The sequence below is a fragment of the Dermacentor andersoni genome, chromosome 1, assembly GCF_023375885.2.
Source record: "Dermacentor andersoni chromosome 1, qqDerAnde1_hic_scaffold, whole genome shotgun sequence".
NCBI lineage: Eukaryota > Metazoa > Arthropoda > Arachnida > Ixodida > Ixodidae > Dermacentor > Dermacentor andersoni.
This window is the reverse complement of record NC_092814.1, coordinates 212062923-212076818: the sequence shown is the minus strand read 5'-3', so window position 1 is coordinate 212076818 and position 13896 is coordinate 212062923. Positions and strand designations below refer to the sequence as shown.

Here is a 13896-nt window from a genome sequence, read left to right as displayed (position 1 = left end):
TAAGTCGCAACCTGCATCTTATTGATTTTGTGCGCGTTAAACTTTTATTCACGCGCAACTTCAACTGCGACGTACCTGTCCTCATATTCGAGCTACGTAACTGGAAATCTAAAAGGCGATCCTTCACTTATTGAAGTGGTCTCGTATTGTTCAATTATTGCTTAAAAAAACTGCACCTAAGTAATAATAAAAATCAGTTCTGCGGAAAATACAAAGGTGAAGCAAAGTTCATGAATGGGAAAAATTTTCATCGACCCAAGTGCTGCACGCAGCTACGAAAGAAATCCATGCGAATTTCTCAGGAAGAAAGCTTCGCAGTTGATTGCTTTCCAATTGTAGCTTCGTGCTACAGTCGGGGGAATGAGTTCTTCCGTTTCGTAAATAGAAATGTTGTACGAGCAATCACTCGTTTAATTTAAGCACGACAAACTTTTGTTCGCATCAGATCAGCGGCAGCCTAATCAGAGGATGTCTGCGTTTCACTTGTATTTCACTAAGGGAAGTGCACGACACAATGAGGAGAAGCTATTTTTGTTCGGCTATCTTGTATGACCCTAGAGAATGTGCTAAGGGGATTGTAAGGAAAAAGTAATGGAACAGTAGGTCTCAGTAACGCGGTGGAAAACATGCAATGCAAAAGCTCGACAGAGTCCCAATCTGTCGCAGAGCGGCATGTGAAGTAGAGCTGAAGGCACTTTTTAAACCACACGGCCTACAGGAAGTCGGTAGAGACCAGGGGCCTATAGCCTCTTGAGGGGGGCAGCGCAAGACGACGAAGACAGAACACAAGAACACACAGGACAGCGCTGTGTGTTCCTGCCTTCTATCTTCGTCGTCTTGCGCTGTTCGTTCAAGATGTTCAACCAGTGCCAACTCGTCCAAATGTCGAGCCTATAGCCTATCTGTTCTGACCAGGGGCAGTGCCTAGCTCACCTAGTCGAGTGAAACAGCCCGCGTGCGGTTGCAGATGAGTGTTAAGTTCGTTAAGGAACGTCGCCACAGTGATGCAGACCATTGCACAGACAGCCCACCCCCCTTCAAAAGTAAGCACATTTGCTAGTCGTGTTAGGCGCAGCAGTTTCACGCACGGTGGCTTTCCTAAGCGTCGACCGCAACCCTAAATGCTGAATAGCAAGCGATTCTAGCCGATAAGCCAGGGTCCATGCACACAGCGCATTAGAAGCGGTGTCCCACGACTGAGATTTTGTAATCTTTGCGTATTTGCACATTCTCTCCCAGCTTTGACACAAAAAACTGTAGTAATATATTTTTATTGAATTTCCACATTCGGCCCGCTCTTACGAAGAAGCGAATTATGCTTTCGCATCAAATAAGAATTTAGGCTATTTGCAGTGACAATAATGAGCATCTATTTCATGAAATGCATTTAGACTGGCGCTGGTATTTCACGCTGTCTTACGTGTGCTTGCGAAACGCAGATTCACCCAACGTGTCCGGCTTGAACGCTAAACGTTCTTCGCTTCCCGTCTGGACTGCAGCGAAAAGACGGAGTTTTTCACCTCACGTCAACATTAGGTTGCGAAATTCGCACGAACGAGAGAACACAGGAGAGCGGAAATGACACGAGTGTCGCCATTCGGGACAGTTATTGCCGCAGGCTGTCGTGGCGTACGGTACAAGGTTCACACCTGCCTACGGGTCGACGCTAATGGCCAGTGACAATCTCCAAGGAGGAAACGAAGAGGCGGCGGCTGCTTGCAGCGCGTCCGACGTTGTTCAAATGCGGTCTTTTCTTTTTATCTCCTTCTCTCTCTCGCTCCTTCTTCAGCTCGTCGCTCGGGGTCGTTGCCTGACAGCACCTCGTGCGCTACGGGTTCTCCCGATTACGCCTGTCCAACCGTCACTATTTATTTCGCCTGGCGCGGTGGTTGGATTTTCGCGTGTTGCCCCACGGAAGCCTTGTTACGCACTCAGACGACGTTAGCGTGTTGACTCTGCCGCTCACGTATTGTGCAAGCCGCTTGCACAGGCGTACGCAGTGTTTACGTAAACGGGTCGCCCTGCAGTGGCGCGGTCCCTTTGCCGTGTGGCAGCAGTCTCCGTTTCATGCCCAACGCCCCTGGCCCTGATGAATGTTTTCTCTTGCTTGCTTTCTTTACGCAGGGTTTCCTGAGAATATACAAGCAGTTCTTTCCCCGGGGAGACCCCTCCAAGTTCGCATCACTCGTGTTCAGGGTATTTGACGAAAACAAGGTAAACGCAACGAGTGAGCTACATTTCTTATACGTGCCCTTCGTAGCGTTAGGGCAGCTTATTCTTCTCCTTTTTAAGCAATATTGAACCGTTTAGGACAACTGATGGACACATAATATATGATTTTTAAGAGCTGTTCTAACTTGTGCGCTTTTGTAATGCGGCGCACTCTGCCTGAAGAGCACGTAAGCGTGATCTAAGTTGAGGAATGTTACGTGTCTATTCTTGTTTGCAACGAGTGCATTTGAATTGAGTGAACTATTCGCGAACGCGTTCCAAGTTTAATTATTTCTTTCTTTCGTACTTCACAAACCGCATTTGAAGATGCTCGTGCCTGTGGTGTTAACTTGCCGCTTGTGATATAGTGCCTGCTTGTTGAAACCTTGAAGTACGTACTATGCGTGAGCGCATTCCAACATTGACTGACGCATATTTTATTGTTTCCAATTCATTAAAGCCAATTACTTTGTCATTTCTCGTATGGCTAAGAGAATATAGACTAGCTGGAATCGTAACGTATTATAAAAGAACATTTAATTAAATGAAAAGGTATGAGCGCAATCATGCCAGTCTTCATTAGTGAAATGCTTTCTTTGTTTCTACTGTGCTTTTAATTATTTGTCCGGTTGACTCAGTGGCTTCTACAGTTAAGTAGGAATGCAATTTGCATTTCGATTGAAGTGGATTGCAAATAATTTACGGGCACTTGGATTTAGGTACGCGTTAAAGAATTCCACGTGCACAAAATAAATGCAAAAGTTCCGACCTACGGCGTCGCTCCCCGTCACAAATGGAAGTCCTCAGCAAATTGAAACGCAATTCCAAGACAGCACGGAGATAATGCGCGTTCTCTTTGTGGCACTATGATCGAATTCAGCAGGACTGCCCTCAAGCTGCGTGAAGAACGTTATTGAAGCAGTGTTGGTGCTGGAATCCATTCTACTAGGGTACTACGATATTCAGTGACCAATCCACTTGTGTATTATGACATCGACGAAGCAATAATGTCACCCCAATCGACCAAAATTGCCCTTTATAATGCAATAGAACTGTTGTGGATTAATACACCGAAAAACCGAGCTAAACCTTTCTTTAAAGAAACTCACCGATTCTAATTTTGGCTCTTTCGGAAGACGGACTACGAAATCGAAGATCGCTAACTGGATAGGTCGCCCATACGAACCATAACATCAACTCTTTTGCGGTTGGAAGTGCCACCTTGTTTATTCGTCAGGAAATTACCTGTGTCGCTTTGGATGTCGGAGATTTGTGTTCTAATGTGCTCGAAGGAGGGGCCATTAGGATGTGATGCAGATAAATAAAGTCAATATTTCACCTGTGTACATGTCCCCAAAGAAAAGATTCCAGTTAAAACACTTCTTTAACACCTCCGTAACGCTGCCAAGCACCCCGGTTCATATGCGGAGATTTTATTGCACATCACGGCATGTGGGGCGACAAAAACACGGATGCTCTTGGGAAGCAGGCGGCGAAATTGATTTGTCAGCTACCTTTATGTGTCGCTAATGATGGTAATGCGACGTTTTTAGACTACCTGCTATATCAAGTACAATTGATCTTACGCTGCATTTAATAACATTCATAGAAAAACAATAACAGCACCATATCGGATGGGGAGGGATCATCCGCACTAATATTGTCCTAATATTGGCAAGGTCATCAACTGGGAAAAATTCAGAGAGTGCCTTGTGAAGTCTACTAATGAGCTTTTTCAAGCGATGATAGCAAGCAAGGCAGTAGCAACTACCACTCTAAAGCTGCCCCAGCAATTTCCGGCTCTCGACCTAAAGATCTGTAATCTCTGCCATGGACGTAGAAGAGCAGAGAGGCAGCTTGTGCGAAAGAAGGGAGACCCTGCTCTGAAGACGGTGTTTAACAGACTCAACGCAGCTATTCGCCGACACACCAAGACACTGTGGAGGAATCAATGGAATGCTTTTTTGTGAAAAGTTAAGTGTGCTTACACCGTTGTCTATAATATGGGGTGTGGTATATAATCTATCCAGTCTGCTTAGACCACTAAAGTCTTTTATCGCACTTTGCTTATTGAAAGAAAAGCCTTTGATGTCACTGGCTGAGGAGTTTGCAGACATTTACTAGCTTGTAAAATCCGCAGTGACGCCTTTCTCCCTTCCGCCTGCTACGCCATATGTGTTCGATGCCTTATTCACATCGAGGGAGCTGCACACAGCCTTAGACTCCTTGTGTCATCGCTGTGTCCCGGGACTGGATGGGATCACCGAACAGATGATTTCTAACCTACATGATGATAGTAAGAATCATGTCTTGTGTTTCTTTAACGATATCTGGATGAATGGAGATGTACCGTCATCTTGGAAGTTGGCATGGATTGACTGATACTTAAGCCCGGAAAGAATAGAGCAGCCTTGAACTCATATTTACCAGTTTCCCTAATTTCTGGCTTGGCATAATTGATGGAAAAGCTCGTGTGTGTCAGGCTGACATGGTGACACAGCTTCGTCCAACGTGTATAACTGGATTCCGGGAACGTCTGAGTGCGCAGGACAACATCCTCAATTTGGTAAGCCACATCTAACATGACCAAGCTAATGGGGTCTCCACACTTGCAATCATGCTTGACGTATCAAAGGTATATGTCAATGTCCTCCAGGGTTCAATATTTTGCCGACTAGCGGACATGGGAGTCACAGGTCACATACTACGTTTCATTAATAGTTTTATCAGTGGGCAGGAAATGTAGGTGAAACTGGAGACGGCACTGGGCAGAGAGAGAGCAATTCACCCATGCTGTTTAATGTGGCTATGGCTGGGTTAACAGATGCTTTGAAGAATTCATGCAAGACAGTACATATGGCAATATATGCAGGTGATATCTGCATTTGGCTATCCGGATACCAGCACAAGTGCCTGGTAATAATGGCTCAACGGGCAGTAGTGTCTGCACAAGCCTACATTTCTTCGGTAGGATTAGCCATCTCGGCAGACAAATCCAGTTTTATGCTGTTCCCTGGGCTACGGCGAAGAATGACGCTGACGAAGATTAGCCTCGTAAGCACGTCAATTCATCAAGCAACTCATGTACGATTTCTTGGCATAGTACTTGATTCCAAAGTGTATTGGAGACGTGCTGTAGAAGCCATTGTTTTGTCACTCGAATCGAGCTTGAATGCGGTGCGAAGGATGGCCAGTGCACGCTGGGACAGTCATCCTTCTTAGATGTTGAAATTACACTCGGCACTGGTAATGAATTGTGGTCTATTCCAGTTGCCGTTAATATCACCGTCAAAGTCCCAGTACGATCGATTGGAGTCTCTACAGCTGAAAGGTCTTAGGACAGCTCCAGGTGCGCCAAAGACAGCAGCTAGCAACAAGGTTTTGCACGAGTCACAGTCGAACTCTTTCCGCCTCCTTGCATATCAACGTCTGTACTTGCAACTGTGCCGCCTCACTGAGCTTGAGGCAGGAAGAGTGCTTCGTCAGTCTTGGGAAGCGGACGGAATTTCGTATATTTGTGGCACTCAACACACTTCATGTTATCATCATCATCATTATCATCATGACACAAAGTGTGTTGTACGTGACCTGAAATTTTTTTTTTTTAAATATACTGTCGGGAACCACCATGGTCATATGAGAGTATGGAATCTCAGCTTACCATTACGCATATTCGCATCAAGCGACTTACACCTGTAGCCGAGGCAAAATCTTTGGTGGTAGAACACTTAGACAGAATGTGACAGATATCTGCAGTTGTACACCGATGGCTCTGTTGACAGAGAGAATGGAACCAGCGCAGCAGCGCACGTGATACCGACCTGGTATCGCCTGGGCTACCGGACTTGACCGCGTTGTCTTCTACGGCATGTGAAAGTGTCGCCATTGCAGCAGCCTTGCGGAAACTGAATTCCTATCAGCCTCAGATTGTAGTTCTCTTTTCAGACAGCAAGGCTGCGTTGCAACTATTACTGCGCAGGTTTCCCCTCATCTAGTTCATTCAGCATACATTACACGCTGCAAAGAATTACAGAAAGTTGCAATTACCATCGTGTTCCAGTGGGTACCATCCCATGTCGTCGTCGCAGGCAACAAGGCCGCGGAAAATCTTGCGCGCAAAGCGCTTACGTGCAGGCCATTGAAGAAGGCTCCCTAGGATGCAAAATGAGACATGAAGAAGACCATCTTAAGCCACTTCCGTTTGTTGTGGTCTCCACCAAATAAACCTTGTGTGATTAGATGACTTAACAGAACTGATGCCGTACTCCTTTATCGCATCCGCACCGAGTCAGCGCAAACTCCAGCTTGGCGGGAGTTTGCGCTGACTTGGCCTATCAAGACAGGACTTGGCCTATTATCATTATGTGTACATTGTCAAAGTCTTCGTGACATTGAACATTACATACTAAAGTGTCCTGAATTTGAAGCAGACCACAACAACATAATAGATGGACCCAAGCGCAAGACTGCACCACATTCAAACTCAAGTGATGTTTTGTTCCCGCGAGGACACTGGATATTTAGGAGGCAGGTGCTTCGGCTCCTCCTGAAGTTCCTCCGTGATACAGCGTTGGGAAGTGAATGGTGAACCGTACAGGTCGTCGTGGTTGAGAAAACTAGCAACGTATTGGGCTCCGGATCAACTTGTTTTTGGAACCCTGTGTTGTTAGTTAAGTTATACTGTGAAGTGTTTCAGACAATATCGCGGTTGATAGGTGGCGTTCAGGAGGAGCAACTGTCAGCAACTTATGCAAGGCTAGGTTCAGCTGCAGCAAGGAACATCGTTTCTCCTACCACTCCTCCGTCGTCAAACTATCATTTTTAAATGTATAAAAGTCCAACAAATATGTTCCTATATGGGCTGCCCACCCATAGGAACATGTTCAGTCACTAACTCGCCCAGCTTGCCGTGTTAATCCAACAAATACTTTTTTTCTTTATCATAAACGCAGGGTTACCGCGTGGTAGCGATACCCACATTATTACCCGCCCGCGTCCAGAAACTTCTCAAAGGAGCCGGAACACTCTCGCTTGCCATTTGCTGTATTACAATCGTTTACAACTTTTCGTCCTTAATAACGCGTCAGAGTGATTTCTGTATGCACCACTTATGAGCAAACCCACGTTTACTCGTTTCTTTATTCGGAAGGATATAGACGGTAAGGGAAACAAGATTACTGCACGGGTGGCTGCGCGGATCTCGCAGCACAGTAGCAGTGCATAGTAGCTGATGAAGCGCCCATCCTCGTATTGGTGTCGCTGGGCCTCGTTCTCGGGAGCACGCAACTCATTGACCTGCCGCCTACGACGGGTATTTGCTGTCTGGTTTGTTTTGTGCCCTTGGGGTTGGAGAGCCCGACGTTCCCTCTCTGCAGCGGCACGTTGAGCTTTCCGCTGCTTCCCCTGCCGCAGTTCGCGCCTTACGAGGAGGGCTCACCTACAGCTGAGTCTTATAGACCGGCGGACATGCATTACCGGTCAATTAACAGAACACATGTTTCTGCTTATTTGTGGCTGAGCCTTTCAAACGTACGGGTACGTGTTCGGTCGTTTCGCGCTGGCGGTGTCATCTGCAATGCAACGGTGTGGTTAAGTGTTCAGAACGCGGCACATTCACCAGATGGCACCGCGAGCAGAATACCGCGCAAATGCACATTCGGTAGTCTGTGGCCACAAATTCATGTCCAGCACATTACGCGTCCGATATTCGCCGACTTTTGCTACTTTTGTGAGTGTGTGCGTGTGCGCGTAGGTGGGTGGGTGGGATGTGTGGGTGTGGGTGGGGTGTGTGTCTCGTTGTTTCTATTCCTTTAAGAAAGGGTCTTGGTTGTTCCACAGCAAATTGGGCATTGAACATCGCTATCAATGATGAATGATTAGTAGATCTCGGCCTCTATTCAGAAAAAAACAACAAAAGAAAGGCTCTTACGTTAGAACTGTTTAACAGAGAAGCTGCCAGCAAATCGTGATGGTGGACATATTATTAACAAAGGCCAATGGTAAACACAACTTACGAATAAATAAGCTTTGTGAATTCGGTCCCTGTTCCGTTGTTAGGCACGAAGCCACAGTATCGTTTGAGCTAATTAAATATTCTGTTAATGAATCTAACGCGGCTTTGTTAGTGATGTATGTTTTCCCATTCCAATGTACCATGTTATAGTATGAAATTGGGAACTGTTAAATATTTTGAATCGAATGAAAATATATGTGTGTCCTCTGTTCTGTTCTGCTGTACCTAGGATGCAGTGGCGACTTTGAGGTAAAGAGTGCTTCGACTATTCCACTTTTATGTTATTCAGCAAGAAATGAAGGAAAAAATGGTAATACTAAATTAACGAGCAAAGAACGACATTTAAACTAGTAAATATAACAACGCCCCAATGGAGAGTTCACTTGACGTCCGTCCATGCCACAACCCAAATAATATCTACACTTGGTGGTCCTTTGCTGTAAGGTTCCTCCATGTACTGAATGGGTGGTAGGTCCAGATCCACACATCAAGCTCCGTCCACAGTACAGAGCATAAGCTCGTTTCATACCTAACAAGACTACTTATTGCAAATGCCGATCTTTCTCTGTGTCCACTAAAAGGTATCTTAGGAATATGTTCGCCTTTTCCAGCAGATGACTAGCTGACCTCGGACTGAGTGATATTTTATTGTAATTTATTGTAAATGGGCGCTTGTTCAAACTTCCTCTTTTTATCGTTAACGTTTTTCTTTCCATGGCATATTTTGAGCACTCGAGCAGAACGTGACACATGTTCTCAATTTCATGGCCACAGCAGCACTCAGAAACAAAGACTCACATTTTTACCTTCCTTAAAATTATACGGTATAAATGATTGTAGATGACGAATAAATTTCAAGATATCATTCATAAACAATACATACATGTCTTTATTATGTGCTGAAAACATAACTAGGTTTTCATATATGGTGCACAGGAAATATGATACAACCGCGTGTCAACAAGTCAATAAACACAGACAGACGAGCCGACAAAGTGACCATGCCTAATGTACAATTATTTAGTTATTGACTTTGACAAAAAGAAAACAAGAAAGTTAACGCGCCAACCACATGACCGTGTGGTTGACGCACTCATTCGGCGCTGTGTACTGAAAGAGTTTGGCCACGTTCCGCCATGCTCCTGATTTCGCTCTACCTAAGGTGCGTACGCAGCACATGTTTCAACCGGAACGCATTTTTACGATTGCTAGTAAGTAGAGCGGGGCGTGGGACTTTCTCAGGCACCGGACGTTTGTGCGCATGCGTGAGTAAGAACAGGCGCGAGAGAGAAAATGGGGGAGCTTTTGCTCCTTGAATATCTGATTTTGCCTAGACACTACGTAGACGTGCCGGCATTGCGGAGTTGGGTCGAGTTTACACTCCGACTAGCTGGCTGCCCGCGCAGTGAGGCAGTGGGCACGGACGCGCCATTTGGTGATGGCTGTGTCTGAAGGTGCGTCGGACGGAGTTTCTCGCGCCTGTGGCGCTGGTGCTGAGTCAGTCACGCCACATTAAATCTTTCTTGCCCCTTATGGCGCTCTACCTTCAAAAAAACATCACTGATTTTTCCGGTGAAGCAGCATTGGGGCCGTAGTAGAGGCCCGGCTTCCTCTCCTGGTGCAATATCTTCGCTCTTGGCAGGCTTTTCGTATGCTGCTGTCCGCGAATTTTCAGGAGCATTATTGAGTGGTCCCCTTGAGTGAAATAAACGCACAACGCCTTAGCAGCCGTGGTTGAACGGCACTGCCTGATGTCACGCCGTGAAGATTATTGGCTTTGCGTCTCGCCCACGTTAGGTTAGATTAGCTTAGGTTTAGGTTCCTTAGGTTAGGTTAGCGTAAAAGGCGTTAGGGTGGCGCGGCGTATTCTCACAGCGATTATGCCGTGAGGATCATTGTTGTTGCGTCTCGGCCACGTTTGGTTAGGTAAATGTTAAGTTAGGTTAGCGTAAGAGGCGTTAGGGTAGCGCGACGTATTCTCATAGCGGTTGCAGGGGCTTCGAGTGCCACCGGCGGCATTTCAGCCATTTGCGTTCAACGGCAATTGCTAAGGCGCTCTGCATTCGAGAATTTCAATATATATGGCCCGGCCTCCACTATATGGTCCCTACTTCTCCCACGGAAACATCTGTGATGTTATTTTCATGGTGCATAGTCTAAGGCGCGAGAAAGGTATGATCCGGCATGACTGACTTAGCACGAGCGCCGCAGGTGCGAGACAATCTGTCTGACACAGAGGTAGCCAAAGGGGGCGTCAGTGCTTGCTAATTCACCGATTTCACCGCACCTGCAGCCAGCGTCGGAGCGTAAACAAACTCGACCCAACTCCGCAATGCCGGCACGCCAAGGGACAAAGGTACAACACGCGCCAAGAAACTTCACCTCCGTGGTGCCTAGGCAGAGTGATATATTCAAGGAGCAAAAGCCCCCCCCCCCCCCATTTTCTCCCTCGTGCCCGCTCTTACTCGCGCATGCGCACAAATGTACGGCACCTCCGAAAGTGCCACGCCAAGCTGTACTTATTAGCAATTGCAAAGTCGCTACCGGGACATATCATGACGAGGTCGAGGGACAAATACGATGCGCGTGCGCTGCTGTTCTTCAGTCGCCCGCAGTTTCTGTGCTGTTGTGCATCCTGCGGCCACCGTTCTCACTTTAAGTGTTCACATGTTAACGACGAGGAAGACGAGTTCTACATGTCGGCGAGCACGAGCACGTTTAAGTGCTCTTATTGCTCCAGGCTGAATGTTTTCGACAGTGCCGCTAACCAGAGACCTCAAGCAGTTAGTGCGACGGCAACCGGCCTGCAGTCGAAGCTGTAATCAACTTCGTGCCGTCGTACAGTCTCTCTGCGACAAAATTATCTGCGACACGACTACCGGGTTCGAGTTGAATACAGTCTCTGTTTATAACTGTCGCAAAACACTGCGCTTATGGGTCAATCGACCAAGGAGCAGAGGGAAAGGAATGCGTGGCCACCACTGGAACGACTGTTTACAATAACACAGTCACAGGCGGCCGCGCTGCCTCCTGCCCTTGTTGGGTCGACACGGGACGAGCACGAGACATTCTTCCTGACTCCTCGAGAGCCAACGCCTAACAAGACTTTCAGTAGCAGAGTATTGCGGCAAGGCGACGGTATGTCAACGTTCCAGCACAAGAGGCGGACGCCACCGTCAGCGGAGCAAGTGTTTCCAGCCGACTTGTGTGCGTGTGTGTGTTTAGGCCGCCTGTAAAGCGGTCGCTCTTCGTGTCTCACTTGTCGTGCTTCAATATAGCCGCATACTGGGCGTCTTGGTAATCCATACTTGAACCTGCAGGGCGAAATTACACAATGCGCAAAGAAAGACGGGATTGACACAACGCTGATGTCGTCAGACAGGACGGACTCAGCGCTCCATCCGTCCTGTCTTTCTTTTCACATTTTGTAATTTCGTGCTCTAGCTCCAAGCATCGTCTGGCGCCTACGGCAACATGTCAGGACGTTTCTTCAGCACTGGAAGACGTCACTGGTAAAGACTCTGTTCAATGCTTGAAATTGAACACGAAGCACGAGGGCTACTCTTTTTGCATCGCTGCGGGAAGGGACTTACTCGAGAAAATTAACTCTAAATGTATCTGCAATACCGGCTGCCTTTTCAGGCCATTATTCGGGACGCTGAATGAGCGGAAAAGTGTTGCTACCGAGAGTATTTAAAACGTATCTTGAAATACTCAGTCTTTTATGAAAAAGTTCGCAGTATTCGAACTAAATTCTCAACTTTCTCTGAAAACGTTTTGGCTAACGATTTCGACCTAATCTGTCTGAGCAAAACCTGGCTAAATAATGATTTTGTGTAGGGAAAAATCTTCCGTCAGAATATATAGTACAAAGACGTGACCATCCATATGACGAAGCTGTGAAATTAGGTACAGAGGTTTTAATTCCCGTGCGAAGCAGTATTACCACATGGTGACATCGGAGTAGCTCCGCTGACCGTGTCACTTGAGGTTGTTTCAAAGCGCGGAAAAAACCTGCTTGTATGCCCAGCTTATTTTCAATATAATGTAAGCTGGCACGTTATTTGCTGAACACATTAACATCTTTGTTGATAGAATTGATGAAGAGAATTACATGTTTCATTTGATAGGTGACTACAATCTGCTATCTGTTGAGTGGAACCTCTTCTGGCCGGCTTCCGGTTCTTCGTTAGGCGCATACGGCGATGCGCTAATGTTCCTTGTCGAGTAAATTTCTTGAACTCATACAATTAAACTGTATTGCAAACACAGCCGGACACATATTAGATCTCCTTGTCAGCTTTTCCTATCAAAAACATTTCTGACACTGACGAGGGTCTTGTTACTATAGATGAGTGGCACATGTACTCCCCCTGCGATTCCCTGTCGCAATAAAGAACGACGCCGTGCGACGCATTACAAATGAGTCGTTTGCTTTTTCCGGTGGTAACTATCACGGGCTTTACTACAATCTAAACGACACAGATTGATGCGCACTGTATGAAACAAAAATGGAAACGAAGCAGTTCGTGTGCTGACTGAGTACACGGGACGCTCAATTGATCTTTTTATCCCTTGAAGCAAACGTCAACCAAGGCGCTACCCTCAGTGGTTCTCGAAGGAGTTGCGCTCTTCCCGTAGAAAAAAAAAGTTGAAATATCACAACAAATGCAAGGGCTCAAAGTCAGCCCCTTCGTACGCAAAGTTCTCCGACCCACAGTTTCTTATAATAATTACTAGAGGGAAATCTGGCGCTGCGATTGTTCAGCCACCATGAAAATGATGATTAGTACAAGGATTTGTGGGATCTTCGTGCTTGAGACTTCATAGGTCCTTATGGCTTCATTTAATACGCTTCATCTACCTTACATATCCTGAATTTCAACGCAACGTTTATTTCTTCAAGTGAAGCTTGTAAATTGGCTCACTTTCCGTGACGTTGTGGTCTCACACGCACACGCACACGCGCACACGCGCACGCGCAAAACAGTTGCTCCCAGAGCAGAGCAGCTGCGAGAAAAGGCGGCTTGATGAGTTGACAGCAGATCCGGCGCCGGAGCGTGAGTTATTAGCAAGGGTTCCAGCTGCATAGGCGCGCGCTCACGCCACGCGCGCTACCAATCAGAGCCGTTTCGCTGGGGAGGGCAAAGGCAGAAAAGGGTTTCGCGCGCGCTGCGCCGACTTTGTTTCTGTTCAGTTCATTCTCGAGAAACGGATGGGACGGCCGCGTGTTGTGCGTTCCCCCGAGGAATTGGCAGCCTTCGACAAGCAGCGGCGAGACCTCGACCGTGAAAGGACTACTTTTATTGAAGAGTGGTTGACGTGAGATGCGCAGCTCTTTTGAACCTACGCTAACGACAGTATGTCACAAATGGCTCTGATAACAGCTTTATCCCATCTTTGCAAAATGTATCCTTACGAATTCCTACGATTTCACTAATCTTTACGCAGAACAATTTTCTTCTGTACATATGAAAGCAACTAGTGCTCCTGGTGAGCACGACGCAGGTTTTACCTATAGTGACTATTTAATAATTCTGACTTTTTCAGAACACAATGTTGTCCTGGTCATTAATAGGTCGAGACAAGCGTTGACGTGCTCATGACAATATATCAAGCTTTATTGTGAAAGGTTACTCGCGAATTTCTGTCCGGACTTTAACGCACACTTT

General features: G+C 46.6%; 1 protein-coding gene across 1 annotated transcript in view; it reads left to right on the top strand.

Moving 5' to 3' along the window:
* LOC126547046 (frequenin-1-like) overlaps nucleotides 1-13896 on the top strand; it is a 304787-nt gene that overhangs the window by 248816 nt on the left and 42075 nt on the right. Inside the window, exon 4 of the mRNA XM_050194878.2 lies at nucleotides 2125-2214. Within this exon, the coding sequence (XP_050050835.1) occupies nucleotides 2125-2214 (90 nt within the window). The remainder of the gene's footprint in view (nucleotides 1-2124; nucleotides 2215-13896) is intronic.